We start from the raw sequence: 27,512 nt of genomic DNA, 5'->3' as shown, positions 1-27,512 counted from the left end.
AACATGTTACAAAGTGCGCAACTATCGAGCTCTCCATCGCTACTACCCACAGATCTCACACCTGCACCCCAGATCATCCCCCCTTCTTCCACCCACCGACCAAAAATCCCCGAATTGATCCGTACCATGCCCTCCACCAGTTCAGCCACATCCCCATCTCACCCCAGCTTTGAGTCCCCAACCCCGTCACCGTCTCACCCGTCCCCCAACCCTGTGCCGCTCCTCGGAAACGCTCGGATAAAAGGAAAGCCCCCAAGAAACGATTAAGCTTTCGCTTTGCAACAGCACGCACCCACTTTTTCCGCACCCAGTCTAGCGTGTGTGTGTGGACTGACGTGCGGATCACCAGGAAAGGCAAAGAAGAAAATCTTGGAAGAGGAAGGACCCACATAGTACGCACGTGGGGAAGAAATAATGCGGGTCTGGGAAAAGTCTGGGGTTAAGAGGGATGGGGCTGATAGATTGTGCTTCTGGAACCCTTTTTTTTCTTATGTAAAAGTGGCGTGTTTACATAATGTGAGGTGCAAGTGATCAATAGGGAATGGTCAGATTCAGCCAGCATATCGAGTATGTAGAACGGGGTTCTTGGGCGACAACAGAAACCTGCTAAGAAAGGAACAGACAGATAACGACGTATCTAGACAGTAGACGTAATCAATACTTGGATTAACTCGGCAGATCAACACCGCTCAGCCTATAACGAGAAGCACTCGCAATCCCATACCCCATCACGACCGAATCAGGCATCACAAGGATCATATGTGGAAACGGCTTCACGTCATGCATCTCGATGTGTTGTGCCTGGGGAGTAACGGCAAGGACATGGGCATAACAGTTACGGTACACAGTGCATTATGCCCATGTACGTGATAGGTAGATCCCAAGCCACATATCCCACCCAATCGCGTAATCTACATCTCTGTCCCCTCGAAAAGGCGCCGCGGATCCTCAGCGCTGTCGTGTGAGACTTTGTCGCGAAGCGAGATCGCTGGGGTGGTATTGGGGGCGTATACAAGGAGAGACTCTCGGGATGGCGTAATGCGGGGTGTGCTGGAGTATCACGCGATGTCATTCCATGCGCGCGAGCGGGGTACATAATACATGGCTAGGTTATCAGCACGAACTGAGAGGGCGAAGTCGGGGTATAGTGGGGGTGGTGGTCGGAATGTTTCGGGGGAATGATTGTGAAGAATTGTTTGTTGGCAGAGTTTATGTGTTGCAGGCGTCTTCTCGCGGATCCACAGCGCGATTCATGTAACGAAGTCTAACGGGGGTAGACGTAAAGATCCATGAACCCAATATCTGTCCAATATTCCGAGGCGGCCTAGCGACAAAGCGTTCTCCGCGTCGTGACCGGATCCGCTTAGACTCTCTCCTCCTATATGCATCCTCGTTGGGGAGCGTTCTTCTAGCGAAGGAACTCGGCGTTGAGGTAGTCAACAAAGACCTCCTTTATCCTCGCTTTCGAGAAGCTGTGTTGTCGGTTGAGGGTGATGAATTGGCGACGGATGCGTTGGAGTTGCGGCAAGGTCATTGGTGTCGCAGGCAGTTCAATTGGCTTCTCGACGTCTTGAACGGCTATCTCGCCCCCTCCTTCGCCAGCGTGGTCTTTCTGGTATACCATGATTTGCGCGAGGATATCGGACGTGGTCTTGTCGAGCTCATAGAGGTAGTTCTGCTCTGTCGCGGGTTTCTAAGAAATGTCAGAAGGTGGTGTGGTCGGGGACGCTAGAGGTACGTACCAGTACCGTCGCCAGATTCGGCTTGACAGTCTTCATCTTGCCGTCACTGCCTACCATGGCTTCCCATATCTGGTCACATGGCGGCTTCTCGTCTTCCTCTACTACAATGAAGAGGGGACTGTCCCATCTTGTCATGCCATTGGGCTCTTCATATCGGAAGATCAGGTTCTCAAAGTCCTCTTCGTCGTATCCACCGTCATTTTCCTTGTCGGCGAGTAGCTTCTTGTTGTTCTCGCGACATCTGTCGGCTGGTGTACCTACGTGCAGCTCTAGGACTGTCAGCGATGAGCCTCCCCATACGGCCGTAGTATACTGACAACGCAGCTCGGTGTTTGTAGGGCCTTGGCCTCACAGTATAACTGATACCGGAAGCCCTTGATATAGTTTAAGCCGTCAGCAATAACAATGTCATCGCGCGACAAGATTCTTTTCACGGCCGAATATTCTTCCGCACGTGCGTCCTTCTCGGCTTTGGCCGTATGGTAGACGATGCGCGACACACCAAGCGTCTGGTCGTTTATGAGGTGCACCTTGAGTCGCGAGACACGCGCATCAGCAGGAGCGTTGGTAATCTTTGATTCAAAGTAGTCTTTCAGTTGAACGGCCCTTGTGGTTTTACCCGCAGAAGGGAAGCCTTTGGTGGGTTAGCGAAATCTGGCGGGGGGAGCATGGAGGGGGGGAATGTGGAACCTGAAATTAGGACGAGCTGCCGTCATGCGTCAGTAGCGAGTCTGGGGAAGGTGCGACGAGGACGTACGGGCATGATGTGAACAGGGCGAGTAATTGTCTGACTAGAAGGGGTAATCCGACCAAACTAAAGGAAAGCTTGTGGCTGGCGCGATGGCATAGGGTACATACGTCGGCAGATTTGATAGTGACGAAATCCACAGGCTAGCAAATCCGAGCCGCGGTACAAGTAATACCGACCCATTGGTGCCCTAAGTTGCAGGTGCTCTCCTCGAGTTTTCCTTGCTCCTGGCGTTATCCTGTTCTGCTCACGCTCTGCCGATTTCAGCCTCATTCCGCCGTTATCTAGACCAGCACGCTGTGATTGTACCAGGTTCACGCCGAGGATCGCCAATACTGGGTAATATCGACCGTCCCTTTACGCTACCACGGCTCCACCACTGTCTACTTAATCAACCCTGAACCCACCTTGTCACCTTACCCGTCGTTGAACCCTTTACCCTTCCGCTCCTCACCACCCCTCAACTTCTTCGACAAACACGTGTACAACCCATAATCGCCAACATGTCCAACTACTCGCAGCAATCATATGGCGCGCCCATTCGACCTGCCTTCACTGCCCTTCAGTCATCAAGTACTTCGACCGCAAGCTACAACAGCAACGCCTCCAGCCTTGCCTCACGCTCGTCAACAGCGTCTGCCCCACCCGTCTCTCCGTCAACGAGTCCCCAGAACCAACAGTACTTTGGCTCCCTGAACCAGCAGTCGCAACAACTCCAACCCCAACATCGCCTCCAGGCACAGCGACACCCCAGCTTTGAGTACCAGCCAAACCGAACAGGAGCAGGCCAAACTGCAGCCGAGACTACAAACTACCTCAACCAGGCTGCGCTCCTTGCCGAGGCTGCGAAACGAGCACAGATGGCTTGCGTGATGCGAGATCTCGACGGCATGGAGTTATAATTTCGCCACAAGACCTGGGCATGGAATCACATGGTTATGCTGAAGGCTACTTTTTCAACACGAACATAGCCTGGCGGTTCTAAAAGTACAACTTTGCCGGTTAAACTCGGCCGTAAGCAGTCACTTCTTGCATCTCCAACCGAGTGGGTCCAGACAACAAATTCTTTCTACTCTCGCAAGCTCATCTACTCCACCATTCTCACCGGAAATTCTCGCCATGACCACAATTTGCTGAAGTCTCTGGGTAAGCCAGAGTTTTCTGGCTACATCATACCGTTCCACTATTTCTCCTACGCGGTGGCAAACAAACTTCAATTCAACTGTACATACTTCTCCACCATCGGACCGACTGGTCTTTTTTACCTTGTCAACTTTCATAGCTCGGAGTTTACATGGCAATATCTTAGCAGCACACCGGGAACATTGCTACATTTCACATGTTTTCAGACGCAGCTTTCGAGTCTAGACTGTTCTAAGGATTCATAATAGCACAAGTGCATTGGGCACTATATATAGATTATGCATGCAGATGCGGGACATAGGATCAATGGAGACACTTGTCCGATGTTGTGTGCATTATGGTTGCATGGCATGAGCTTGATACGTCTAAGACGCATCTTCGTGGCCTCTTGATGTCCATACAATGTTTTCAACTTGCTTTTGGTAGCTTAGTAGTGCGCTTCATGGCTGCGACTAGTTGGTGGTGCTTCTATCCCGTATCTCTACTGAGGGAAACGTAATGAAGACATGGTAGAGACAAGCCGAGGCGAGCAGATACGCACGTAAGAGGAGATTGTCAGGTAGAATTCATCACATGCTGAGGCGGTAGCTGATTAAGCAAAAGCAAACGGCGGTTGTACAGCTGCATACATGTAAGACAGTTCGCTTTTCATAAGCACATGCAATTGACCAGGGCTTGCAGCGAGCTTTTAGACTGAGCCACAGGTGTGCCTCATCACTATTGCCACAGTCTGGGAACTCGGTGATGGAAACTGAGAGGCAATATTTGATCTTCCCCTAACAACTGTAATACATGGCAGTCATTCACGTGTTCAAGTCCACTGAGCTTTGTGTCCTCTATCTATTGCTTCCGGGTACCATATGAACCTTATTTGGTGATATAACGACAGTATCATGAAGTTGATAGCTGTTTAAAGGGACCACCCATAATATAAGAAAAAAGGAGTCTACTAGTATAACAAGGATACTAAGCACCTTAACTTGTACAATATACTAACTAACATCACGTAATAGATACCCTGTGCTATAGTTTTGAAAGCTGTCTTTATAATAATAAATGTGTCTAGTACACAAGTTTACATTTCAGGAGTACTGCTATATATCAATCACGACCAAGGGTAAATACTACTTTGTTCTATATAGGCGTTTTACATTTTGTAATTAAAAGAGCTACTATAATCATGCCGACTATCTTTAACTGTGATATGTATTAATAAGTTGCTACTAAGTAGCCTCACCTAATAAAGACACATTCAGGGTCTAGTTATACAGGTTTTCGAGTCATCTTACACTATCAAGATATCGAGATATCGAGTCAAACAAAGGCTTTGTCATTTGCATGCTCCGCTACAAGATGCGTGCGGTAGAAGACCACCATAACAAAAGTGGTCACGTCTTCCAAAAATAAAATCAACAATGGGACGCATAATCTAAATATGAAAGATGGAGGACCCGAAACAGCGCTCTCAAGTGGTTCAAGTAGGACTAGTACAGCGTTTGTTTCTTCTCTCGTTGTATTTAGGTTGCCACAGGCTGGTGAAAGCAAATGCAACAGGGTCTCGTTACTACAGTGATTAAACCCCATAACATGCGCAGTCGCACCTTAAGCTACACTCTACGTACAAATGCGTTAGCGTGGACCCTAGCTACTTATGTCTAGCAGAGCTATAGTCCGCCTTCGCACTCACTTTCGCCTCTACTCAACTCCCTCGATAACGCACCAAGCAGCGCATGGTCAACTCAACAACCCAGATACAGCCAGCCTACCAGGGCCTCTACCCTATTGCCCCAACTGAGGGAGCCGTCTTAGAAGCATCGAGTCTTCTTTGCCCACGAACTCGCCTCTAGAGAATGACCAATCGCAAAGTGCAACGCCACCAGCTGTGTGAGGGCCTTGCTAAACAGGCTTTGAAGGAAATGCAGCGCCCTAACCACAAGCGCAAGTATATGCGTTATCAGCCGATTGTTCAAGGGCAGAGTCTGGATGATCGTAAGGGTGAACTGCGCTATGACTTCACATTCCCCAATACAGAAGACTCCACATCACTCCCAGTATTTCCATACAAAGACGTCCACCACTGCCAAACCCACACAGTAGCTCCTGCGCAAACTCTGGCTACACCACCTGCATCTCTTGTGTCATCATCATCGTCTTCGTCGTCTTTGTCACAGTCGAATTCCGTCTCAGAAGCTATCCGGCCTGCACACCCAGAATGGCTCTATTCTTCACTCGCGAGTGCCGACCCTTCACTTGCGAGTGCCGACGAGTATCGCGAAGATTCCTCGAATCAACGTCATACTGAACTTACACTTGTCCCCTTCATCCAAGAGCCTAAGAAGCACGGTTTCTACTGTAACATCAAGACGACCGTTAAATCCTTCTTCCAGTCCAAGGACCCTTCAAATAAGCTGATTGAAACTTGCAAGCACAAGTTCCGGAATGAGCGCTGTAAGAAGTGCGATGTTCCAGAGACCATCGCTTACTTGTGTAATTGGCGCACTGGAGCGGTGTGCAAAGAGCATGGAAAGAGTGGATGTGAGGATTGTGTTGATATGATCTATTACGGATCGAACGGGGACAGGGAGGATAGACCGACTACTGTATGTTATTCTCCCAAAACTTGATGTAGGAACCCTTTTGCTAACAAGGATTGTAGCCTATTCGTCAGACCGCAAACACAGGCAGTCAAGCCTCGACTGAAATCGTCAACCCTTTTCTCACACCTCGTACCTCTGCTTCAGTATCTTTGATTGCTGTAAGTTATCTTTATTCTCAAACCCTCGCCATCTCCCTACGACAACTAATACCCCATCTTCAGCCTACCCTCCCGACCTTGAACTTCCCTTCTATATCCAGCTTCTTACACAACCACAGTGCGAGCAAAACCACAACCACACTAGGAGCGACTAGCTCCACATCCCTCTGGTCACCCACAGCGAACCCAACAGGCGCATCTACCCCCGTCCCTTCCTCGAATTCCAGCTCATCTTCGTCTTCATTCACCACCTGGCGCCGCCACGTCAACACACCCACACCATGTAACAACACCCCTTCACCCCAAGACAACACACACAGCACATTCCCCCAAGAAGTCACTTACCACACCGCAATCCCCGTCCTTGTAAACCCCGCCTCCCCAACCACAGTCCACATCCGGTCCCCTTCCATCCTCTTAACACCACTAACCCCCCCTTCCCTTCCCCACCACTGCTACGCCGCCCTAACTGGCCACCGTCCCTCCCAAACCCTCGTCATGGCACTGTATCAGGAGCTCTCTTTCTGGAGTCTCTCCGACCAGCACCTAATTTGTAAAACACGTCACGTCCTTGGTTTACAGATGCAAGAAGAAATGGGAAAGGTGTCGGGTGCGCTTGTGGCAAAAGTTAAAACGCAGTTGTTTCCTGAACTGGGAGGAGAGAGTATGGAGGAGGGGGGGTTTGTGGAGTACATGAGAGCCTGTGTGAGTAGGGGTGAGATTTCGGAGAGCAGGGGTGCAAGAATTGTTAAGATGGCTGGGATTGAGGCGTTTTGAGATTTCTGAAAGTATGTTTCTCTTTGATGGCAAAAGAAGCCGGAAGGAATTTAGGAGTTTGAGTTTATTGGAGGTAGCATACTGCTGCTAAGAACCGACTGTAATGAAAACCAAGATATGATCAGATGTCTGGCCTCAAATATGTGAACTACAGGGACGTGTATTCTAATCAAGGTTTTGAATATGGAGATGATGATTCAAAGTTATTTATAATACTTCTGAACAATCAATGGACAGATCTATTGTTTGCCACCCACTGCACTCGATGACCAGTGGTTTGATCACCTCTGATGCATACATTCCTTCTCAAGTTGTCCTTGTTCCTCTACAAAACGTCCCACTTACCTTTGACTCTAGCATCGTTGTTGGTAATGCATAGTGTGAAGTCTCAGCTCCCTTTGGTAGTGGGCTTCAGTCGTCGCAGCGCCTCGTCCTCTGCCCATGGAGTACCAGCCACCTCGACTGCCAGGCAGACAAGAGGTCATGAATTGATTCATCCTACTCATCCTCCATGCCTTCCAGTAGTGTATGTTCGAGAACGTCACTCAGAGTTACAACTCCTTTAAGTTTGCTGTTCTCGTCGATTACAACAAAGCGGTGCACACGCGACCTTCGTATTGTGTCGTATATTGTTGACATGTTGTCGTTCAGCGAACATGTAAAGATACCAGGGAAGTCCTGAAAGTGTCAAACGCGCATCCATATACATCTATCGGGCCACATACCTCTGAGCGCTTCAATAGCGCATCGCCAACGGTCATGTTTAGGTCATCGTATACACCGCCCTTGATAAGCGCGATGACATCGACAGCCTCGAAAACGTTCAGGACAGTGCCTGCTCTTGTAAATATTACTTCCCAAAAAGATCATGCGATCACCTACCTGCTTTGTCTAGAATGGGCACGCTCGATATGCTTTTTTTTACAAGCATATGAATGACGTCCATGACGGGTGTGTCCATCGAAGCAGTCGCAAGATCTTCATATGTACCGACATTGAGCTCCCTAAGCGGTTTCCGCAGCTTCTGCGTCTCCTTTACATTTACCGCAATGAACTTCAATATACGATATTGTGTGATGACACTAACAACCATGGTCCTATGTGTTTCGTCGTCGCTGTCGACTATGGGTATCCGCCGGGCGCGCGATTCGAGCATTTTGCGGCATGCTTCGTAGACGGGACGGTCGGGGTGTATCGATATGGTTTCTATGGGCTTGACGCCCAGCGATCTCTCGATGTCTGTTCATGTGAGAAATGTTTTACAAGACATGACCGGCTTGTATACCTCGTAGGCTATTTAGGCGGAACTGGTCGACCTTTGTCAAAGCATCTGGGTTCTGCCAATAGTATTGTATGACGTTGATGTAGTCGGATGTAGTGAGCAGTCCGGCGAATGTGGACGACTTGGAGTCCCATAGAGGCGCGGAAACTATGCCTTTGAGTCGCGGTTAGCTCTACCCTGCCACGTGCACATGGCGACGACGGTAGGCTCACCATTCTGATTGAGGATGTTCAGGCTCTTCTTAACCAGCAGGGCTGTGTCGAAGACAATCAAGCGATAGCTTATGGGTAGGACGTCATAGCTGGTTCTGGCCTTGAGGAAGGCTCTGATGGTTTTCTAGCCTCGTGTCAGCGCATGGCCGTGTCTAATCGCAGTCTGGGCGGCTGCGTACCAGGCCGTCGAGCTGCTCGCGATCTATAGCCGACAGTTGGCGCGGTTGTTCTTTCGGTGGTAATGGAGCTCGGAGCAAATCCCTGGGCGTCACGAAGGCCGGGCGCGCATCGCTATTGAGGGCGTTGGTCGCTGAATCTGTTGCGTCGGCGCCTGACATGGTCATTTACAGCGATGCTCCTCGGAGCCGCATGGAGCTTGTGACTCCAATTATCTCGGGTTCGGATGTAGATACAGCGGGGCCTGGGCTAACGGAACGCGAAATATCTCGACTGGGCTGGCGAAGGTGGTGGAGGTAGACCCCACGATCGATCGTCATTAGCGCAGTTTAAGTCAATGCGCAAACATGCGGGGCTAGCAGAGCAATTCACTCGTTTCCAATGTTGTAGTTGCATTTCTACTGTGCTTTGATATAGAATACATACGCTCAGACCTGAGATACGGCTAACCTAAGAAAATGTGTACGGAAGAGAGGTACCTAGGGAGAGCCCATGTACGCTAGAAACCATACTTTGCCGCCAGCCTTTGCATAAATACTATACGCCCTTCTTGTTCCCCCCTAACCTTACCCACGCTGGCTTGTTAAAGCTGTGTATCCATGCTCCAGATCTGGGCCCTCGCCAATTACACGTCATGTTTTCTGGCCGCCTTCGCAGCATCCATGCTCAGTTCGGGACCGGGCTCAGCTTCAGCCTCCTCCATGATGATCTCCTTTGCTGCTTTCTCAACCGATATCTCTGGCTCTCCAATTGTCTTCCTTGCCTGTGCCACAATCGCGTCTGCCTCGGTAATTCCGCCTTTCATAGTAGCTTGGTCACCGTCCACGCCCATCATGGCGTCATTCTTCCGCTGTCGGAGTGCCTTGTTGTCGAAGCGAACCACCATGCAAGATAAGTTGTCCGTTGAGAAGCGCGCGAGGGCGTAATCGACGAGCTTTTTCGAAGCTTCCTGGGGGTCGTGGACTTGACGGACGAGGTCTACGGCTTCCTGGTCGGAGCAGACATCCCAGAGCTACCATTGTTAGCATCTTCTACTTTCAAAACGGTACAGTACTTACACCATCGCAAGCGAGGATGAGAAACTCGTCTTGGTCGGCTTGAATGACAGTCTCAGTGGTGTACGGGTGCCCGGTTACCAAGTCCTTCATATACGCATCACCCAGTGCTCGTGTTACAGCAAGTACGCCATTAACGCGGTTGTTGAGAATCAAGCCACCAGCACTAGCGACACGGCGTCCCTCATTCTCGTCGCTGCCCTTGTGGTCGTATGAGAGACGAAGTGCACGGCCATTCCTACAGAGGACAATGCGGGCGTCGCCTACGTTGGCCGTGTATAAGACGCGCTGTCGGCTCGCCTCATTTCGCAACCTCGCCTCTACTTGTTGTTCAGCTACAGGCTCTGAAGCTGAAGCTGAAGCAGCAGCATCAGCGCCGTCCTTGACCTCGCCTTCGCCTGCATGTTTGATAGCTGATACTGCCGCAGGAGCAAAGAGAACAGAGCCTGTAGACGATTGTGAATTGGGAACTCGGTCTTCCCACCTCAATACTGCAATGACGGCGGTGCAACCACTGTTCTTCAGAGGAAGCTTTTCTAGCTGCTGGTCGACTACAGTGAAGGTCTGGTCAAGGAGTTCGGGTATCGGGGTATTGGGATTCTTTCGGATTGTCTCTTCCAGGATCAAATGAAGCTTCTTTCCACACCAATCGGCGGCAAACGTACCGGCGTGTCCGTCGAAGATGGCGAAATATCCATTGTCCGTCTCGACTACAGCTTGCGACGAGGGATCCGACAAAGTGGAGCTCGCGTCGGATACGGAGCGCACCTTGTCAGCGCCATACGAGGGTGCCGGGGTACTCAGGAAGTTGTACAGGTATGCGTGTGTGTCCTCCATTGTCCGTCTGCACTTCTTGTTCTTGTCCTCTGTGACACCGACGCGGAAAGTCGAGCGCGGGCCGGGCGCGGACTCACCGGCAGAGTTGTTGAGGGAACCCTGGGGGACGCTGAGGGCAGCATCGCTTTTACCCAGCTTCTGCATGGGGGTTTGAGTAGCGGGCTTCTCGGACATGGCGTTGTTGGAGTGGGAGGTGGGAGAAGAGCCGAGATGTAGTGACTGCTTTGCGCTGGAAAACATGTCACGGGCACGCGACACTCCACTACTTCGTCGTTTCCGTTCGGCGGGCTGAGAGCCGTCACTCGGCTTACGGTCCGTGGAGGAGGAGCCGTTACTGTTGGTGCTGGTTGCTCCTGCAGATCCGTTGTCGGACGCGGTAGTCGCGGGCTTGGGCGCGTCATTGTGGGTAGATGCTTCGACGGTGGAACCCTCATCCTCCTTTGCGTTCCCAAACATCTTCGAGAGCAAGCCTCCCTGGGCGCTCCGGCGCCTGTTGCCTGCCAGCTTGAGTGGATCGCGATAGCGCTTGTTTACCGGGGAGCGGTGGAGGGGATGCGAGTGGGGACGTTTGATGTGAGGAGCTGGGATAAGCGAGGTTCGAAAAACAATAATATTAAAGTCTTGTAGGATGTAGACAGACGCAAGGGGAGCGTTGCAAGAGAGGTCGTCGTTAGGGCGTGATGACGTCGAAGGTTCACGGCGGGGTGGGCAACCGCAAATATCAATTGGCGCAAGTGGAAGGCGTCAAGTTGAAGATCACAACGCGCGCGGAGAGGGTCCAGGGTGCAGATTGGGCGAGCCTAAGGATAGTGTGATTGTGGTAGCGGGTACTGGGTAGGTAGATTGTGACTTGTGCAGGCGTAGGTGTGGCCGTGTCAACTGCGAAGCAAGCTGGCTGACGTGCGGGGATCGGAACACTGTGCTGTACACTATCAAAGAAGGCGAACCCCTCTACCCCGCTAGCTGTGGTGAATGAAGCTGGCAGTGGGCAACGGGCAGCGAAGAGACCCTGTGACGGCTGTTATAACTCGAATACGAGATTCCGAGGCTGCCCAAAGGGCCTCGTCAATTCCAGCACATTGGGCAAGATCAGCCAGATCTAGGCTCAAATGCATGCACGCCGGCGCGTAGCGTGGGGCCGGCTTGGAGACTGACTAGGCGGCTTTACCTCCAACGCAGTCATGGACAACACATGGGTCATGGGCAATGTTTGCCCTTTGAAATTGAACACTGGGTCAAATACCAGAATGATAGACTTTCTGCACAAGACGCCTGGCCGCAACGCTCTTGAATATGGAACATGGTCACATGGATTCAGTCTTCACACCCATGCTGTCAGATGTAGCCCTGAACACAACGCGACCATAGCTTATCATGTGCCGAGCACTTCATCCTCACCTCCTCAAGCTGTCCAATCGAGCCTGAAGGTCATCGTCGTCGGGATCAGCACCTCCACCCCCAATGGCCTGCGCGACCCTGGCCTCTGGCACTGCGTTCTTTTGTAATCCGCTCGGGGTTTCTCCCAGCTATGTGACGTTAGCCATTGCGCAGCTGTGAATGCCACTGCACTTACAGCTTGGCCAAGATCAATGCCTATCTCATCCAGGACTTGATTGACAACATCCTCGCTCTCCTCCTCGTCTTCCATGCCAGTGGCGTCGTCAATAGCATCGTCCATCATCTCCTGTCGCTGGTCCATGATGTCGTTTTCTTTCTCGAACTCCATGGCAATGCGCTGTAGCGCAGGGAGGTTCATCTGCCTGTTCATGCTTCCAAGCAGTGCTAGCGGGTATTAGATGATATCAGAGAGACTGGCAAATGCGCTTACTTGTTGCGCCCTTCATGGACTGCATCATCTGCTCGTTACTGCGAACTGTCTACCCAGTGTTAGCCACATGCTCTCAGGCGCATCCATACAAATAGATATACCTGGATCCTCAAAGAGATAGCCTGCAGTTGCGTTCGCATCTGATAGAACTTCTGGATGTACCTTGAGCAAGTGTTAGCCCTACATTGACAGCAGCGCAACACACAGCAGGCTGGCATACCGTCTCGTCCGAACCAAGTCCTTTGCTTGTATTCGGAGCGGCCCCATTTGGCCATTCTTTGCGCTCTTCTTTATGTCGGCTACCAGCTTCTTCTCCTGGTTCTCAAGCTTCACGCGCTCGCGGTCTAGCTCTCGTTGCGTCTTCTCGAGTGCGCGTTGGTGTTTCCGCAACCGTTCCGCAGGCGTCATGCGCTTTCCGAAGGCCCATTCTACGATCTGCGATGTATATCAGCTGGTGAGACTTTCAAAGCCAGGATTTACGGCTTACGTTCATGACGGCGACTTGTGCGCGCAGAAGCGTCGTCGGAAGAGGTTATCTGGACTGGAGGTGGGACCCAGCACGTAGCGCCTGACGTCTACTCGGTCCAACGAGATATGTACGAGGATAGACTGCAAAATTCTCGAATACGAACTAGCTCGTGAATAAATGCATACAACAGATTCACTGTGTTCTATTCAATGTGATGATTTGCGAGCTAGTCGGTAAACGTCAGGTAGTTGGTGTTCTACTGGCATGTGCTTCTAGGCAGACAGACTCGCTGCTATCGCGATGCCGAGCCTTGGTCGGACTGCACTGCTATAGAATTTGCATGCCTACGCAACCATACTAGGAGCCAAGCACAACAACTTTCAAGTCCAAGTGATATATCTGGTTTGGACAACTCACACGTGTAATAGATGCGTACGAATGGCATAGCCGCCGCATAGTGGGCTCATACATACCGGGACTTTGTTGGCACGCCAGCCAATCCCTGCCGTTGTGGTGGCGTGTGCACCACCAACTCTGACGTTCTCTCCGCATATTCTTCACCAGACCGCCTCCCTCCCTCTCCGTAGCATTCTCGCCTTCACAATACGATATGCGCTCCTCCTTATAGCGCACAATACCAACATAGCCCGATGAATCCCGACCGCCGCAACAGCCGACCCTCTACGCCTGGAGAGTCGTCCAGGAGCCGCCGTGGAGTGTCCGATGACTTTGTCCCGCGGCGTAATGTAGGCCCCGGCTACATGACCGTTGGCGGCGGAAACACTACCAGCGATGCCGCCGCCCGCCTCGTATCTATGCTAGACGAGGACTCGGGTTATGGTGGAAGTGTCCAGGACGGCGAGGGTTCTGGCATGAGTTGGCGTTCCAACATTGGCGAGGACAGGCCTTCACCCACACCCATCCTGTCCGGCGGACCAGGCAATGCCGAACATGAGAAACAGCGCAGCCATGTGCTCCAACTACGATACAACCAGAACAAGAATGCTCTTGGCCGCGCAATTCATGGTACCATCGAGACATTGAAAAGTTTCCAAGAGATGAATCTAAAGTGGCCCGCACATTACCCCTCCGTCCAGGCGACCGAAAAGCAAAAGGCACTCCTCCGAGACGATGCACGGCCCGGCTTGCACCACACACAGTCTGCGATAGGCGACTTCGACCCGGATATGCGTTCGCCTGAACGACCGCGGGGTCCACGACGAGCGGGCACGACCATCGGAGACGACCCCATGGCCGAGTCGAGTTCAGCGGCTGAGAACAAACGCAAGGACGAGCCTCGACTGGTCACCCCACAATTGGCTCACGACTTTTCTGTCCTGAAGCTGGAGCTGCGCATGGGCGGTCGGACACAGTCGGACCTGGTGCACTCGCTGGAGAAGAACTCGGTGGCCTCGCTTCTGGACGGCCAAATTCAACAGAGCATACGCCATCTCTTCTCTCTCAAGGAACGCATAGAAGACACTTCGAGCAAAGTCCTGGTTACCGGAGATTTGAATGCGGGAAAGTCCACCTTCTGCAACGCTCTACTCAGACGCAAGGTCTTGCCCGAGGACCAGCAGCCATGCACAAGTATCTTCTGCGAGGTTCTTGACTTCCGGGAGAACGGTATGGTTGAAGAGGTACACGCGATCCCCATCGGCTGTACGTACAGCCGGAATGACGAGAGCACCTATGTTGTCTTTGACCTGAAGGACTTGGAGAAGATTGTCATCGACAGTGACCACTTCTCGCAGTGCAAGATCTACATCAAGGACATTCGAGATGTAGACGAATCTCTCCTGAACAACGGCGTGGTCGACATTGCCCTCATCGATGCCCCGGGACTGAACGCCGACTCCATCAAAACAACTGCCGTCTTCGCTCGCCAAGAGGAAATCGATGTCGTCGTCTTCGTTGTCTCCGCCGCAAACCACTTCACTGAATCTGCCAAGAACTTCATCTTCACTGCAGCGCGAGAGAAGGCTTACATGTTCATGGTCGTCAACGGTTTCGACACCATTCGTGACCAGAAGCGTTGTCAGCAGATGATTCTAAAGCAGGTACACGGACTTAGCCCGGCGACTTTCAAGGAGTCCAGCGAACTCGTACACTTTGTCTCCAGTAACGCGATCCCAATGGGTGCAGGCGGACCTCCAGATGGCGATGGTGACGACGACCCCAACGACAAAGGAAAGGGCAAGGAGGCAGAGAAGCAGCGGGATTTCGCTGACCTAGAGGCCTCATTGCGACGATTCGTCTTGGAGAAGAGGGCACGTTCAAAACTAGCACCAGCGAAGACTTATCTTCTCAACCTACTGGGAGACATGAACAATCTCGCTACAGTGAACCGAGACGTCTCCCAGAGTGAGTTGGACCGCGTAAAGAAAGAGATTGAAGCGCTCGAGCCTGAATTTGAAGAGTCAAAGAAGTCGCGGGTACAAGCTGGAGAAGCAGTGGATCGCATGGTGGAAGACACAACTTCGGAAGTTTACGGCCATACCCGGGATACGCTCAACAACTGCATCGCAAAGGTGGCAGAACAAGACCTTGGCATTGAATACCCTGGACTCTTCTCAGCCTACCAGTATGCCGAAGACATCAGAGACTCCATGCTACACGAAGTCACTGAAAGCGTTCGTCTATGCGAAGAGCACGCGCGAGCTCAGGCCGTACAGGGCTACAACGGTATCAAAAACTTGGGTGTCCTGCATCTTGGCAACAACTTGTATGCCGATGTCATGTTCCGCCCTGAGCGGATGTTCAGGAAGTCAGTGCATGCTTTGGCTAGACAGGTGGACATTGACATTGATCTGTGGGACTTCTTTGACATTGCGAGCCTCTGGGAACGACAAGAAAAGGCTGCAGGTGCTGGTATGGCCATGACTGTTGCTGGTGTCGTAGGTGGCAGATTAGTTGGTGGTGTCGGATGGGTGGATGGCGCCCTTGGTGCTGCCAAGGTCATGGGTACAAGCAACATACGGAGACTGATCATCCCTGGTCTCATCGCTGGTGGTAAGTGGATATAACTCGAGCAAAGTTGGACTAATGCTAACGTTAACAGTTGCCCTCGGTGTGTCTTACGTCCTGGCATCAGTGCCAAAGTCACTGCCTCACCGACTAAGCGCCAAACTGTCTCAGCAACTAGCAGCAATCGATTACACGCACTCCAACGCCCTCCGCATCAGTTCCGAGGTTCGCCGCGCACTTAAGGGTCCCGCCAACGACGTTCGCATCGGTCTGCAAAGAAATGTTGAAAAGCTGCAGCTCAAGAAGGAGGAGACGAGCAAGGCTAGGGAAGAAACCGAGGTAGCCCGCAAGTACTTTGGCAACCTCGTCCGCAACAGCAACGACTTGCTCCAGACAGTCCAACGTGTTGACCTGGAGTCGGCGCCACCCGTGATTGGTAGTATGCAGTAGGCTTTTCACTTCAGCTCTCATGCCCTTTTAGAAGAATTATGGTTCACGCGTACGAAGTTGCAGGCTCAGAAGCATGGAGGCGTTTGCAGGTGTTAGGCTAGGTCATGAAGAAGCAATATTGGACGCTTTCCTCTGTATACAATTCGATCAATACCCCTCTTTCCCCTTGATAAAAAAAAATCTACAGATCTATCCTTGTTATACTCACAAACGTGAATGGTTGCAAATAATGCAAATAAGTGTTTTTGTTAGAACAAGGTCTCCTCTGGTGGTATGACTACCATAGGCGACCGAGTAGAGGTACGAAAGGTAACCCTGTATTGGATTGAACTTCACTAAGAGCTATTGTTCTATCTACTTGTTGTTATGATGATCTTAGGACGTACATGACAGATCATCATTCCGCGTCGGTCCTTCTGCTCGGGCTTACTCCACGAACCTCACCTCGCCGACCTGGACTGAACCTAACATATTCTTAACACTCCCCCTCAGGGCAGGTCCGGTCCAAGGACAACTCCTAATTGGTTCTTGAATCTCTCGAATGCGACTCGCTGCAATGGCTTTGTCATTCCATCAGCCACCATGTCTGCAGTTGGAACGTAGGCCACATCGAGTTTGCCTTGTTCTGCTAGGTCTCGGATAAAATGATAACAGACGTCGATGTGCTTTGATCTTTCGTGAAGGTGAGGGTTCTTTGTAAGTGCAATGGCACCCTGGTTGTCTCCTAGCATCTGGACCTTGTTGGTGTCTTTTCCAATGTACTTTGGGAACCCAAGATCTCTAAACATTTGAGCAATCCACTGGCCTTGCTTGCAGCATGTTGATAGTGCGATGTATTCAGATTCGCAGCTTGACGTTGCAACAGACCGTTGCTTCTTGCTAGACCATGATATTGGACCTCCGTAGAACATTGCAGTGCTCCCTGAAACGCTCTTTCGGTCTACCATGTCGCTTGCCCAGTCAGCATCAGAGTAGATGACAAATTGCGAGTGTACTCCCCTGGTCCGTAGCGTAGCTTCAATGTCACTGTCGACCTTAGATATCGTAGCAGGTTCTTCAACGCATGGCCATGGTGTTCTGCTGGATCGCTCATGTATTGGCTTAGCTTTCCGAGGGTGAATGCAATGTCTGGACGTGTAAGAACCATAGCAAACATAAGGCTCCCTATCACTTGCTGGTATTCAGTGATGTCGATTCGGGTGTCGTTGTCAGTGGCTGGCCTAAATGAAGTGTAATCTGCAGATGGAATCTTCTTGTCTCTGTGTTGTTTGCTAGACATTCCAAACTTGTCAAGTACTGCGTGTAGGTACTGTTCTTGATCGAGGTAGATTGTGCGGCGCTTTCTGTCTCGCGTAACTCGTACTCCAAGGATCTTATGAATCTCCCCCAGGTTCTTGGTGTTGAATCTTCCAGAAAGCTTCTCGTAGAACCAATCAATTTGAGCTCGATCTTTTGCAGCAGCAGCAATGTCATCAACGTAGACGAGGATACGGAGTTGTTTTTCTTTGTGGATAAACATGCACGGGTCTGCGAGGCTTTGTACGAATCCCCATGCCAGAAGTTCTTTCTTTATCAACAAGTTCCAGTCGCGAGCAGCCTGTTTGAGTCCGTATAAGCTGCGGAGAACTCTAAGGACGTATCCTTTTTTGACTTCTACTCCTTGGGGTTGCTTAAGAAAGATCTCTTCCTTCAAGTGCGACTCTGTGAATGCATTCTTAATGTCAAAGTGGAAACATTCCAGGTTTTCCGCTGCGACAGTGGCCATAAACAGACGTAAGGTGTCCATGCGGACTGTCGGGGCAAAAGTCTCGTTGTAGTCTGTTCCGTGTGCTTGCGTAAAACCTCTTGCCACAAGGCGTGCCTTAAACCTCTCAACAGTCCCGTCGAGATTCGTTTTGACTGTAAAAACCCACTTTGAATCAACCATGTTCGCGTCTTTTGGCTTTGGAACTTCCTCCCAGGTTCGATTCTCTATTAACGCGATTATCTCTTCAAGTATTGCTGCTTTCCATTGCTTTCCATACTTTGGGTCGTTGATAGCTTGCTCGTGTGTCTGGGGGATCTGGATTCCTGCGATCTCGGTTGCTGCGAAAGCCTTCTCAGATAGTCGTGTTTGCTCTTCTGTAAGGCCAACTTGGGCTAGCATAGCTTTAACGATCTTGCTAAATCTCTCGTCCTCAACAATCTCTTCGTTAGACCTCTTCCGTTTGGCTTGTCTAGTGAAGTATCGTGGAATCTCCTTTTCTCGTACAGACTGGGTACACGGTTCTTCGGGCCCCTCTTCGTTCACAAGATTAGGAACCCGCTCATCAGATGGTGCAGTAGGAGGAATAGTAGTTAGCCTCCTTGGTCTTCCTCTGTGACGCTTCACTGGTTCATGAGTTAGCTCTGCCGAAGATGGTTCCATTAGGTTCTCGGAAACTGGTTCTATTGGTTCTGCAGGAGATGGTTCCATTGGTTCGGTAGGAGATGGTTCCATTGGTTCTGCAGGAGATGGTTCCATTCGTTCGGTAGGAGTTGGTTCCATTCGTTCGGCAGGAGATAATTCTAGATCCTTCCTAGGTCTTCCTCTTGGTTTTCGGTCTGGCATCGTATTCTGCGTTCCTTGTGGTCCAGCTGGTATGTTTCGCAGTCGTAGTTCAACTTTCCCTCCAGGGGTGTATTCGTCCACTGACAATCGGCTTGTCCTTGAGGTGTATCCAAGCTCTGGCGAATAGAACTTGAACTGCTTATTTGTTGTCTCAGAATATCCCATAAATACTCCAATTCTGCCACGGTCCACGAGCTTGTCATGTCGTTGGTCTGCTGGAATCGTTTTAGGGTTGATGTACGAATAGCATTTGCTCCCCCATACACGGATGTGGTCAATGGATGGTTTCGTTCCTGTGAATGCCTCTTCAGGACTGACTTGCTTTCCATTGATCATAGGTCCTGTGTTTGTACGGTTGCGTAGGTATGCGTCTGCTTCGACAGCTTCATCCCAAAACTCAATTGGTAAACCAGCGTCTTTCAACATTGCTCTCATATCAGCTTCAGCAGTTTGGATGTTTCGCTCGGCTGGTCCATTCTGGTGTGAGGAAGCAATTGTTGTAGGCTGAATTTCCACGCCTTGTGTAACTCTCCATTCCTCAGCTTGCTGTAGAAGTTCTGGTGCATTGTCGGTTCCAGCAGCTTTGACTTTCTCGCCAGTTTGATGTTCTACAAAGGTCTTCCAGATTCGGAGTTCCCGTTGTGCGTCTCCCTTTTTCTTCAGCGGGATAACCCAGTTTTTCCGCGTGTAGCTATCAATAATTTGGAGGAACCACCTGTTTCCTCGTAGAGATGTTGGAAAGGGTCCAGCAATGTCAAACTGTACTAAGGCTAGCTTCGTGGCCTTGTGCTCTCTTAGCTGCTTAGGGATGCTGTTCTTCATCTTTGTCAGGGAACACACTTCGCAGATTTCAATCTTCTCTGGAACTTGAATCTTCTTCTGGAGAGTTGTAACTTCGTGGAGTTTGGCAATCTTTGTAGGTCCTAGGTGTGCGAAACGTCTGTGATACAGCAGGTATCTCTCCTTTTCATTAACCTTAAGCTCGCTCTTAACTGGTGTATGGGGTTCCGTGCCTAGGAATGCTGTCTCGTGGTATCCATCGGCAATGTGTGACACTACGTAGAGGCCGTCGTCCATAGTTGCTTTAATAATGATCTCCTTTCCTAGTTTGAAGCATAGTACGTGTGAATTGAAACGACCCTTCAGGCCTGCTGCGCAAATTCTTCTCCCTGATAACAAATTGACTCCAAGGTTAGGTACAAGCAGTACTTCTGACAACCATGTCGACGATCCGTCTTTACACACCACTTGAGCTTCTCCTTTCCAGTCTGCATATAATTCTCCCCTCCAACGCGAACTAGTCTTCGCTTGATCTTGATCATTCGTCTAAACAATGAGGGTTGGTCAGACATGTGGGAGGAGGCGCCAGTGTCGGCAGCCCAAGTAGATGGAGAGGCCTTACCGACAATGTCTTTTGAGAGACGGCATGTCTCAATTTCCTCGGGTTCAGAGTCTGAGGTCTCGGATAATTCATCTGACTCTGAATTGACTTCTTCGGCTCCATATGCTTTGCCAGTCTTTTTGTGAGAATTCCTTTGCTTGAGTGTCTTAATAGGCGGCTTAGATGATTTCTTAGCGTCGTATTCCTTAAGGAGCTTTCGAGCTCTCTCACGTCTTGGACAGTCTCGTACGCCATGGGCTCCGTCACAAAGGAAGCATTGGACCATAAACTTAGTACCAGATTCGGAGTCAGACGATAGTGGTGAGCTCTTGTGATTTCGGCGCTTGTAAGGCGGAACATACTTCTCCGTCTTCCGGAATGCTGGGAGAGCTTTTTCGTCGGCGTCTTGCTGGTCTCGAACCTCCTTCTCTTCCAGAAACTTAAGTTTCTGTTCAACCGTAAGGTTAAGTTGGGCGTTTAAGGTGTCAATCGTAGTCTTAAATTCTTTCGGGAGTGATCTAATAAGAACGAGTAGTAGTGCAGAGTCCTTGTAAGCTCCGTTGGTGTCAGCGTCTGCTGCTACGAGTTTGCGTCGGTATTCCTTTAGCTTTTCCCATGATCCAACAATTGTGTTCCCAGGATTGAATGTGAACGTTTGAATTCTGGTCATGTAAATGTTGGCGGTTGTGGCGTCAGTTTGGGTGTACTTCTTTTGTAGGTAGGCCCAGAACTGGAAGGCAGTGTCGTATTCGTCAATAAGGGCTTGGTCATCTTCAGTAAGCGACCGAAACAAGAGATCGATTGCAGTGGCTTCATCTTCTAGGTACTTGTCTCTTTTTTCAATGTTGACGCGGATCTTAGTATGCTTGTCTGCTTCAGCAATTTCCAACTCTTCCATAGCCTCCGTTAGTTCACCGGCTATTGCTATTTGGCAGTGCTGTACCAGGTTTTTCTCGCAGACATAGAAGACTTTCTTCCCCTTAAGCTTGACCTTGTTTCGGCGGAACCAAGTATCGTGGTTTTCAGCTGTAAGTTGGGGAATCTTCCATTCTTCCTTCTCTACAGCCATCTTGTGTGTTTTGAGTTGGTGAGACTATTATGCGAGCAAGGTACGTGGTATGATGCTAAGAGTGTAGGTGATGCGGGCGATGCGGGCGATACAGGCGATGCGGGCGATGCGGGCGATACAGGCGATGCGGGCGATGCGGGCGATCCGGGTGATATTCTGCGGGCGGTGCAGTCGTTATCGGTTCTCGGGTGTAGAGACGGTGTATTTAAGTGTGATTGCGTGTTAACCGCGTTGTACACGACTTCTTTTCTTTTCTGATTCCTTCTTGAATCTAAGTCCTTCGTGACTTGGGTGGATGTTTTGATTCCTTCTTGAATCTGAGTCCTTCGTGACTCGGGTAGGTGTTTGAAAACAATAACGTTGGGTTAGGCAACCGGGCTCATAACCTGTTAGAACAAGGTCTCCTCTGGTGGTATGACTACCATAGGCGACCGAGTAGAGGTACGAAAGGTAACCCTGTATTGGATTGAACTTCACTAAGAGCTATTGTTCTATCTACTTGTTGTTATGATGATCTTAGGACGTACATGACAGATCATCATTCCGCGTCGGTCCTTCTGCTCGGGCTTACTCCACGAACCTCACCTCGCCGACCTGGACTGAACCTAACATATTCTTAACAGTTTTGATATAACCTGAAGCGGTGCATTGCCCAGGAGTGGGGTCTTGGACGTGCGCCTCGGAACTAGCGCACGTCATCTTGGTCTCGGGAGCGCTACTGACCTCTACGCCTACCTACATCTGTTAACACGCGCCACTCCATGGCGGCTCACAGTCTTAAGAAATCACGCCGATGGAAGTAAGAAGAGACCCCCGGTCCTTCCTCTTCTTCATAGTCCTCCTACTTCTCATCAACTCGCCCGAACCACAACAGCCTGCGTTCAATGTTCGCTCACGATTCCGAGAGGTCATCGACCGCGAGTACTACGAACTCGGCGTGCTCAATACGACGCGATACGGCGACTTCAAGCCGGATAAAAACAAATGGTTAAATGTCACTGGGTTGCGCGACGAAGATGGATTTGCATGGGAGTTGTTGGACCCTGTGAGGGAGAAGGCAAGAGTACAGTCAGAGCGGATACTGGGAGATAGGTGGAAACGCATGCTGGATGGCCCGCCCGAGGAAGGCGAGCCCGTGATGCCGGTATATAGGAACCTGTCTGGATATGTGCAAGGCGAATGGACGCGCTCGCCGCTCAGTCGCATACGACATCCTAGCGATATGGGCAATGCTTCGGTGACCCCAGACAATCCATTCGGACACCTCATAGAGTACGACAGAAACCTGACAGGGACAGGTGGGCCGTTGCGCATGCACATTACAGAGCTGGAAGACAAGATGCGGAGAAACGAGAACAAGACCATATCTGAGATCAGCGCGAAGGTGGTCATTGGCGATAAAGACAGCTTTGGAGGCAACTGGTGGGAATTCGTGGCACATGGCGTTCACTTCATGAAGAGCGGGACTGCTGTTCTAACTACTACGAGCGATAGGTTTGCAGGCATCTTCGCTTTATCCCACATGCAGATGTCGCCATACATGTATTCGACGTCGCAAGAGTTCCTGAACTGGACCATACATGAAGCCATCGAACGACAAGAAAAGCGAACATTCCCTTTGTGGAATCCGTGGACATCTGCAGCCGAAGGGACCAACGAGGGCTTGTTTCAAGGCCATCATTGCGAGTTCGTGCTGTATCTGCAAGAACTGCCGAGTCAGTACAACGTCGATATGGACTGGTTTGAGCACGAGTTACGATTTCCTACCGGAGCGCCCATCTCTCAGCATGTTCTACACGCCATGTCTATGGTCGGGTTCTCGCCAGACTGTGGTTTCGTCATTGAGTCCAAGGGTCCCCCAGACTTCCCACCGTCGGAAGCCCAACATCTGCTTGGAGCGAAGACAGAGGACTTCAACGTCAGGGCAAGACACAGCATTCTTGCATTTGCCATTAGTCTTGCCTTTCAACTCTCGTTCACTATCAAGCAAATGAAGGAGACAGCGACACCATCGATGCGTAGCAGAGTCAGCTTCTTCACCATTGCGATGATGGCTTTGGGAGATGGGTTTACATTCCTGATCCTCATCTTCATGTACCTGTTCCTTGGTACTGCACAGCTGGCACTGTACAGCATCGCCTTCATAGCCCTCTTCTCCGTGCTTACCCACCTCCGCTTCTTAATGGATATTTGGTCTGTTCAAGCTGCAGAAAGGGCTCGCCAGGAAAGACAAGAAGCAGCAGCCACGCCAAGTCCTGCTCCAGCATCTCGGACTGCCACTCCAGCACCTTCTGCTGAGGAGGGATTGCCACTACCAGCAACCGCAGCTCGGCCACGTCCGCCAACTCCAATCATCATTGCACCAGACCAGGACGATCCCGATGAAGACCTTGCGCCGGCTGCGAACAATACCACAACAACAGCTAACACGAACAACGCAAACGCGAATCCCCGGGCCGAACTTGGCGCACTCTATAGCCGGTTCTGTCTGATGTTGATAGTCCTCTTCTTCATCACGATTCAATTCGCCACGGCCCGCACAACCTACCGTGCCATCTACTTTGATGTAGTTTCCTTCATTTACTTATCTTTCTGGATACCACAAATCTACCGCAACATTATGCGGAACTGTCGGCGCGCATTACGCTGGGACTATGTTGTTGGAACGAGCGTGGCACGGATTATGCCTATAGCGTATTTCTACATGAAAGAAGACAACGTACTATTTGCGAGGACAGACTGGAGAGTGATGGGTGTTCTGGTGGGGTGGGTTTGGGTGCAGGTTGTGGTTCTGGCAAGCCAGGAGGTGTTAGGCCCACGATTCTTCGTTAGGGAAGGATGGGCACCACCGGCTTACGACTATCACCCCATCTTACGCGAGGACGAAGAAGGCGCTGCTCTGCCACTCAACGTCTCCACGTCTCCTGACTCGCCTTCGACGATCGATGCGCCGTCATCATCGGCCGCAGATGGCGATTCAATCAAAGCATCGGGAGAGTCCAGGTCTAAAGGCAAGAAAGTGTTCGACTGCAGCATCTGCGCCAACGACATTGAAGTTCCGATTATACCTGCAGGTGCGGATGAAGCCAGTGTTACGGGCATGGGCGGCACGAGCATGATTTTGCAGAGACGACAATACATGGTTACGCCTTGTCGACACATTTTCCATGCCGGGTGTTTGGAAGGGTGGATGCGGTATCGACTAATGTGTCCGAATTGCAGAGAGAGTCTGCCGCCATTGTAGATAGAAACACCAATACCATCTCTTCTCCCATATCTGAAGGTAATCTCGATTTGCTGATCCATGTCTGACTTTTCTGCCCTGCCTGTCCTCGAGGGGTGACGCATGTCTCAGCCAGAGTCCGCGTATACAAGTGGAGCGAGCGTGGTTAGCGCATCATGGCTAGCTCATGCGGCATCGTTAAGCCCCGCCCTACCGAGGCCTTAGCGGTAACTGCCATAAGCTCCAGGGGCTCGCGGAAGAGACGCTGCCCCGGCATACACCCACTTTTGACAGCTTGTTCGAGGCTGTGTAGAATCAAGAAGTCCTTCAGGTGCCCGTTGTTGCCACAGAAGTCCTAATGTTTACCCTAATACTGGTCACCCTTTGTCCACATTAATGCACGACGGGTATTATTAGCAAACCCGCGCCACACATCGACGCTTAGTAGTCAGGCCAAGCGTACCGTCTTCAACACGAGCTGTGAGTTGGGGCTGAGCTGCACATCACTCGGCATCGAATACGCAAACTCAATCTCAGCCTCGCATTCACCACGCTCGTTTTCACTGTAATCGTTTGCTGTCGTGTGTGTCGCCCCCGCATGATTAACACGGTTTGGAACCCTTCATCTGGCCCTTCTAGCCTTCTGAGACGTCAAACCACCCCCTGGACTTGTTCGTGGCCACCTTTGTCGCCTCAGCCAGCGCAAGGTTCTATCCTTTCTCCATCCCCGCGACCTGTAGCGGTGCAGTCATAGTCCATCTAACTCACACTCTCGGCATTCAACGAGTGTCGCACTCATAATTCATTGCGCATTTCCCTCGCGCGACTTCCTTTACGATCCCACGCTTTCCATAACTTCACGACTACGAGCGCTTATCCACCATGGCGGCCAACGACTACTTCAATCCCTCCGGCCCGCCGCAACACAAAAATGATGCGCCCCTACCGCCCACGCCAGGCAACCACACACAGCAATCCGTCTCCCCCGTCAGTTCGCCCTTCGACGACCGGCCATACCCAGGGCAAACACATAGTAGTGGTGCCCTGGGCGGCTATCCCATCGATACATCGTACTCAAACACATCCTATCAACAACCGACACAATACGACTCTACCGCACATATCAACGACCCGTACGCGCGACAACCAGATCCGTTTGCCGACCAAAACGCAATACCGCTGCAGAATCAACAGAATCAACACAAGAATGACGGAGACGCCCCACTGCGATTTAATAACGATCCCGAGTATTACGGCATGGGCGTACAACCTGCACGGAAAAAGAGCAAAAAGAAGAAGGGCTTATTTAGTGGGCGAGTGACGTGGGTTGTATACATACTCACAGCCGTACAAGTAGGCGTCTTCATTGGAGAATTGGTAAAGAATGGTACGTCAACATACTTGTGTGGACATGGGCAAACAAGGGCAAAGTAAAACCAGGCGCTGACAACATGTACAGGCATACTAACAGGATCACCCATCCAAACCAAACCAACCTTCAACATCATGATTGGCCCCTCACCCTACGTCCTCATCAACATGGGCGCCCGCTTCACACCCTGCATGCACAACATCAGAAAGGCAATCGAAGCCAACCCACCCGTCCTCGAATGGCCTTGTCCCAACACCACAACCATCAACGCCGACGCACCCAAATGCACCCTCGCGGAACTCTGCGGCATGGGTAGCGGTGTCCCCGACCAAACCGGCATCACAAGATTCGATGACCACAGCCGCGAGCCCAACCAATGGTGGCGATTCATCACGCCTATCTTCCTCCACGCCGGACTCATACATATCGGCTTCAACATGCTCCTCCAATGGACTCTAGGCCGCGACATGGAAAAAGAAATCGGCCCCCTCCGCTTCCTCCTCGTGTACTTCTCTGCTGGAATCTTTGGCTTCGTCCTCGGTGGAAATTACGCACCTGAAGGCCTCACATCCGTCGGCTGCTCGGGTTCGCTATTCGGTATCCTCGCTCTCACTATGTTGGATCTACTGTACAACTGGTCCACACGCCGCAGTCCCGTAAAAGACTTGCTGTTTCTCCTCCTCGACATGGCCATCGCTTTCGTCATCGGCCTCCTCCCCGGTCTCGACAATTTCTCCCACATTGGCGGCTTTTGCATGGGCTTGGTATTGGGTATTTGCATCATCCACTCCCCGCAGAGTCTGCGTGCGCGAACCGGTATGAACGAGCCGCCATACGCAACAGTGGACACCCAGCCCCTAGCCCCGACAGCCGAGGAAAGTAAAACCAAAATCTCCGCCTTTGCCAAACAGCCCGTGGGCTTCTTCAAGGGCAGGAAGCCGCTTTGGTGGGCGTGGTGGGTTCTTAGGGCTGGCGGGCTCGTCGCTGTCTTTATAGGGTTTATACTGCTGCTGAGGAACTTTTATGAGTGGAGGAATACTTGTAGTTGGTGTAAGCATTTGAGTTGCTTGGTAAGTCCTCCTCTGTATCATGGCAAAGTGTGTACTTTTGCTAACGTTGTTGATAACAGCCCGTCAAGACAAATGGTGTCAACTGGTGCGACATGGGTAGTCTAAACTTCACCAGCACTACGTCGACGACGCCCAATAAGCGTGCGTTGGAGCCGCTGAGTTTGGCGTGGGAAATGGGTCAGATGGCGGCGCGGGCATGAGACAGGGTATAGTGGAATTGTTCGCGTTTTCAATGAAAGAAGGGACTAATTATTTTCTTTCTTCTACTCGTATCACAAAGTATGATATAACGGCTGGAGTTGAAAAGGAAAGGGGGCATTTCGATACCACAGCATTGCATCATCTGGAATTCACAGTATTTTCTT

At 51.0% G+C, this 27,512-nt stretch overlaps 13 protein-coding genes across 13 annotated transcripts; 5 read left to right on the top strand and 8 right to left on the bottom strand.

Moving 5' to 3' along the window:
• Positions 1-1,408: 1,408 nt before the first annotated feature.
• PtrM4_084990 (uncharacterized protein) lies at positions 1,409-1,877 on the bottom strand (the record flags this gene model as incomplete). Its single annotated transcript, XM_001940225.2, has 2 exons — positions 1,409-1,693; positions 1,743-1,877. 2 exons carry the CDS (start codon positions 1,875-1,877, stop codon positions 1,409-1,411), a joined length of 420 nt encoding a protein of 139 aa, XP_001940260.2.
• Positions 1,878-2,020: 143 nt separating this feature from the next.
• PtrM4_084980 (uncharacterized protein) lies at positions 2,021-2,505 on the bottom strand (the record flags this gene model as incomplete). The annotated part of the gene is made up of 3 exons (XM_066106653.1): positions 2,021-2,376; positions 2,433-2,448; positions 2,500-2,505. 3 exons carry the CDS (start codon positions 2,503-2,505, stop codon positions 2,021-2,023), a joined length of 378 nt encoding a protein of 125 aa, XP_065963591.1.
• Positions 2,506-2,993: 488 nt separating this feature from the next.
• On the top strand, positions 2,994-3,392 carry PtrM4_084970 (Tymo-45kd-70kd domain containing protein; the record flags this gene model as incomplete). Its single annotated transcript, XM_001940226.2, has 1 exon — positions 2,994-3,392. One exon carries the CDS (start codon positions 2,994-2,996, stop codon positions 3,390-3,392), a length of 399 nt encoding a protein of 132 aa, XP_001940261.1.
• A 2,091-nt stretch (positions 3,393-5,483) lies between these two features.
• PtrM4_084960 (DUF1421 multi-domain protein) lies at positions 5,484-7,165 on the top strand (the record flags this gene model as incomplete). The annotated part of the gene is made up of 3 exons (XM_001940227.2): positions 5,484-6,233; positions 6,290-6,388; positions 6,452-7,165. The coding sequence occupies 3 exons, from the start codon at positions 5,484-5,486 to the stop codon at positions 7,163-7,165; spliced, it is 1,563 nt and encodes a 520-aa protein (XP_001940262.2).
• Positions 7,166-7,663: 498 nt separating this feature from the next.
• On the bottom strand, positions 7,664-8,997 carry PtrM4_084950 (transcriptional regulator, contains C-terminal CBS domain protein; the record flags this gene model as incomplete). Its single annotated transcript, XM_066106652.1, has 6 exons — positions 7,664-7,843; positions 7,891-8,000; positions 8,048-8,404; positions 8,451-8,600; positions 8,660-8,783; positions 8,839-8,997. The coding sequence occupies 6 exons, from the start codon at positions 8,995-8,997 to the stop codon at positions 7,664-7,666; spliced, it is 1,080 nt and encodes a 359-aa protein (XP_065963590.1).
• A 464-nt stretch (positions 8,998-9,461) lies between these two features.
• On the bottom strand, positions 9,462-11,184 carry PtrM4_084940 (PTC1, Serine-threonine protein phosphatase; the record flags this gene model as incomplete). The annotated part of the gene is made up of 2 exons (XM_001940229.2): positions 9,462-9,848; positions 9,895-11,184. 2 exons carry the CDS (start codon positions 11,182-11,184, stop codon positions 9,462-9,464), a joined length of 1,677 nt encoding a protein of 558 aa, XP_001940264.2.
• A 938-nt stretch (positions 11,185-12,122) lies between these two features.
• Positions 12,123-12,584, bottom strand: PtrM4_084930 (Snf7 domain containing protein; the record flags this gene model as incomplete). Its single annotated transcript, XM_001940230.2, has 3 exons — positions 12,123-12,254; positions 12,302-12,510; positions 12,557-12,584. The coding sequence occupies 3 exons, from the start codon at positions 12,582-12,584 to the stop codon at positions 12,123-12,125; spliced, it is 369 nt and encodes a 122-aa protein (XP_001940265.2).
• A 31-nt stretch (positions 12,585-12,615) lies between these two features.
• On the bottom strand, positions 12,616-13,049 carry PtrM4_084920 (Snf7 domain containing protein; the record flags this gene model as incomplete). Its single annotated transcript, XM_066106651.1, has 3 exons — positions 12,616-12,718; positions 12,777-12,991; positions 13,044-13,049. The coding sequence occupies 3 exons, from the start codon at positions 13,047-13,049 to the stop codon at positions 12,616-12,618; spliced, it is 324 nt and encodes a 107-aa protein (XP_065963589.1).
• Positions 13,050-13,675: 626 nt separating this feature from the next.
• On the top strand, positions 13,676-16,442 carry PtrM4_084910 (Dynamin-N domain containing protein; the record flags this gene model as incomplete). The annotated part of the gene is made up of 2 exons (XM_001940231.2): positions 13,676-16,037; positions 16,087-16,442. The coding sequence occupies 2 exons, from the start codon at positions 13,676-13,678 to the stop codon at positions 16,440-16,442; spliced, it is 2,718 nt and encodes a 905-aa protein (XP_001940266.1).
• Positions 16,443-16,930: 488 nt separating this feature from the next.
• Positions 16,931-20,109, bottom strand: PtrM4_084900 (uncharacterized protein; the record flags this gene model as incomplete). The annotated part of the gene is made up of 2 exons (XM_066106650.1): positions 16,931-17,393; positions 17,438-20,109. 2 exons carry the CDS (start codon positions 20,107-20,109, stop codon positions 16,931-16,933), a joined length of 3,135 nt encoding a protein of 1,044 aa, XP_065963588.1.
• A 65-nt stretch (positions 20,110-20,174) lies between these two features.
• PtrM4_084890 (UBN2 multi-domain protein) lies at positions 20,175-21,482 on the bottom strand (the record flags this gene model as incomplete). Its single annotated transcript, XM_066106649.1, has 1 exon — positions 20,175-21,482. The coding sequence occupies one exon, from the start codon at positions 21,480-21,482 to the stop codon at positions 20,175-20,177; it is 1,308 nt and encodes a 435-aa protein (XP_065963587.1).
• A 793-nt stretch (positions 21,483-22,275) lies between these two features.
• PtrM4_084880 (RING-finger-containing ubiquitin ligase) lies at positions 22,276-24,726 on the top strand (the record flags this gene model as incomplete). Its single annotated transcript, XM_001940232.2, has 1 exon — positions 22,276-24,726. One exon carries the CDS (start codon positions 22,276-22,278, stop codon positions 24,724-24,726), a length of 2,451 nt encoding a protein of 816 aa, XP_001940267.1.
• Positions 24,727-25,587: 861 nt separating this feature from the next.
• PtrM4_084870 (GlpG, membrane protein) lies at positions 25,588-27,347 on the top strand (the record flags this gene model as incomplete). Its single annotated transcript, XM_001940233.2, has 3 exons — positions 25,588-26,092; positions 26,165-27,147; positions 27,207-27,347. 3 exons carry the CDS (start codon positions 25,588-25,590, stop codon positions 27,345-27,347), a joined length of 1,629 nt encoding a protein of 542 aa, XP_001940268.1.
• Positions 27,348-27,512: the final 165 nt, after the last annotated feature.

This window comes from Pyrenophora tritici-repentis, chromosome 3 (assembly GCF_003171515.1).
Source record: "Pyrenophora tritici-repentis strain M4 chromosome 3, whole genome shotgun sequence".
In the NCBI taxonomy this organism is placed as follows: Eukaryota; Fungi; Ascomycota; class Dothideomycetes; order Pleosporales; family Pleosporaceae; genus Pyrenophora; species Pyrenophora tritici-repentis.
Note: the sequence above shows the minus strand (reverse complement) of the source record. Positions and strands in the feature narration are given on the sequence as shown.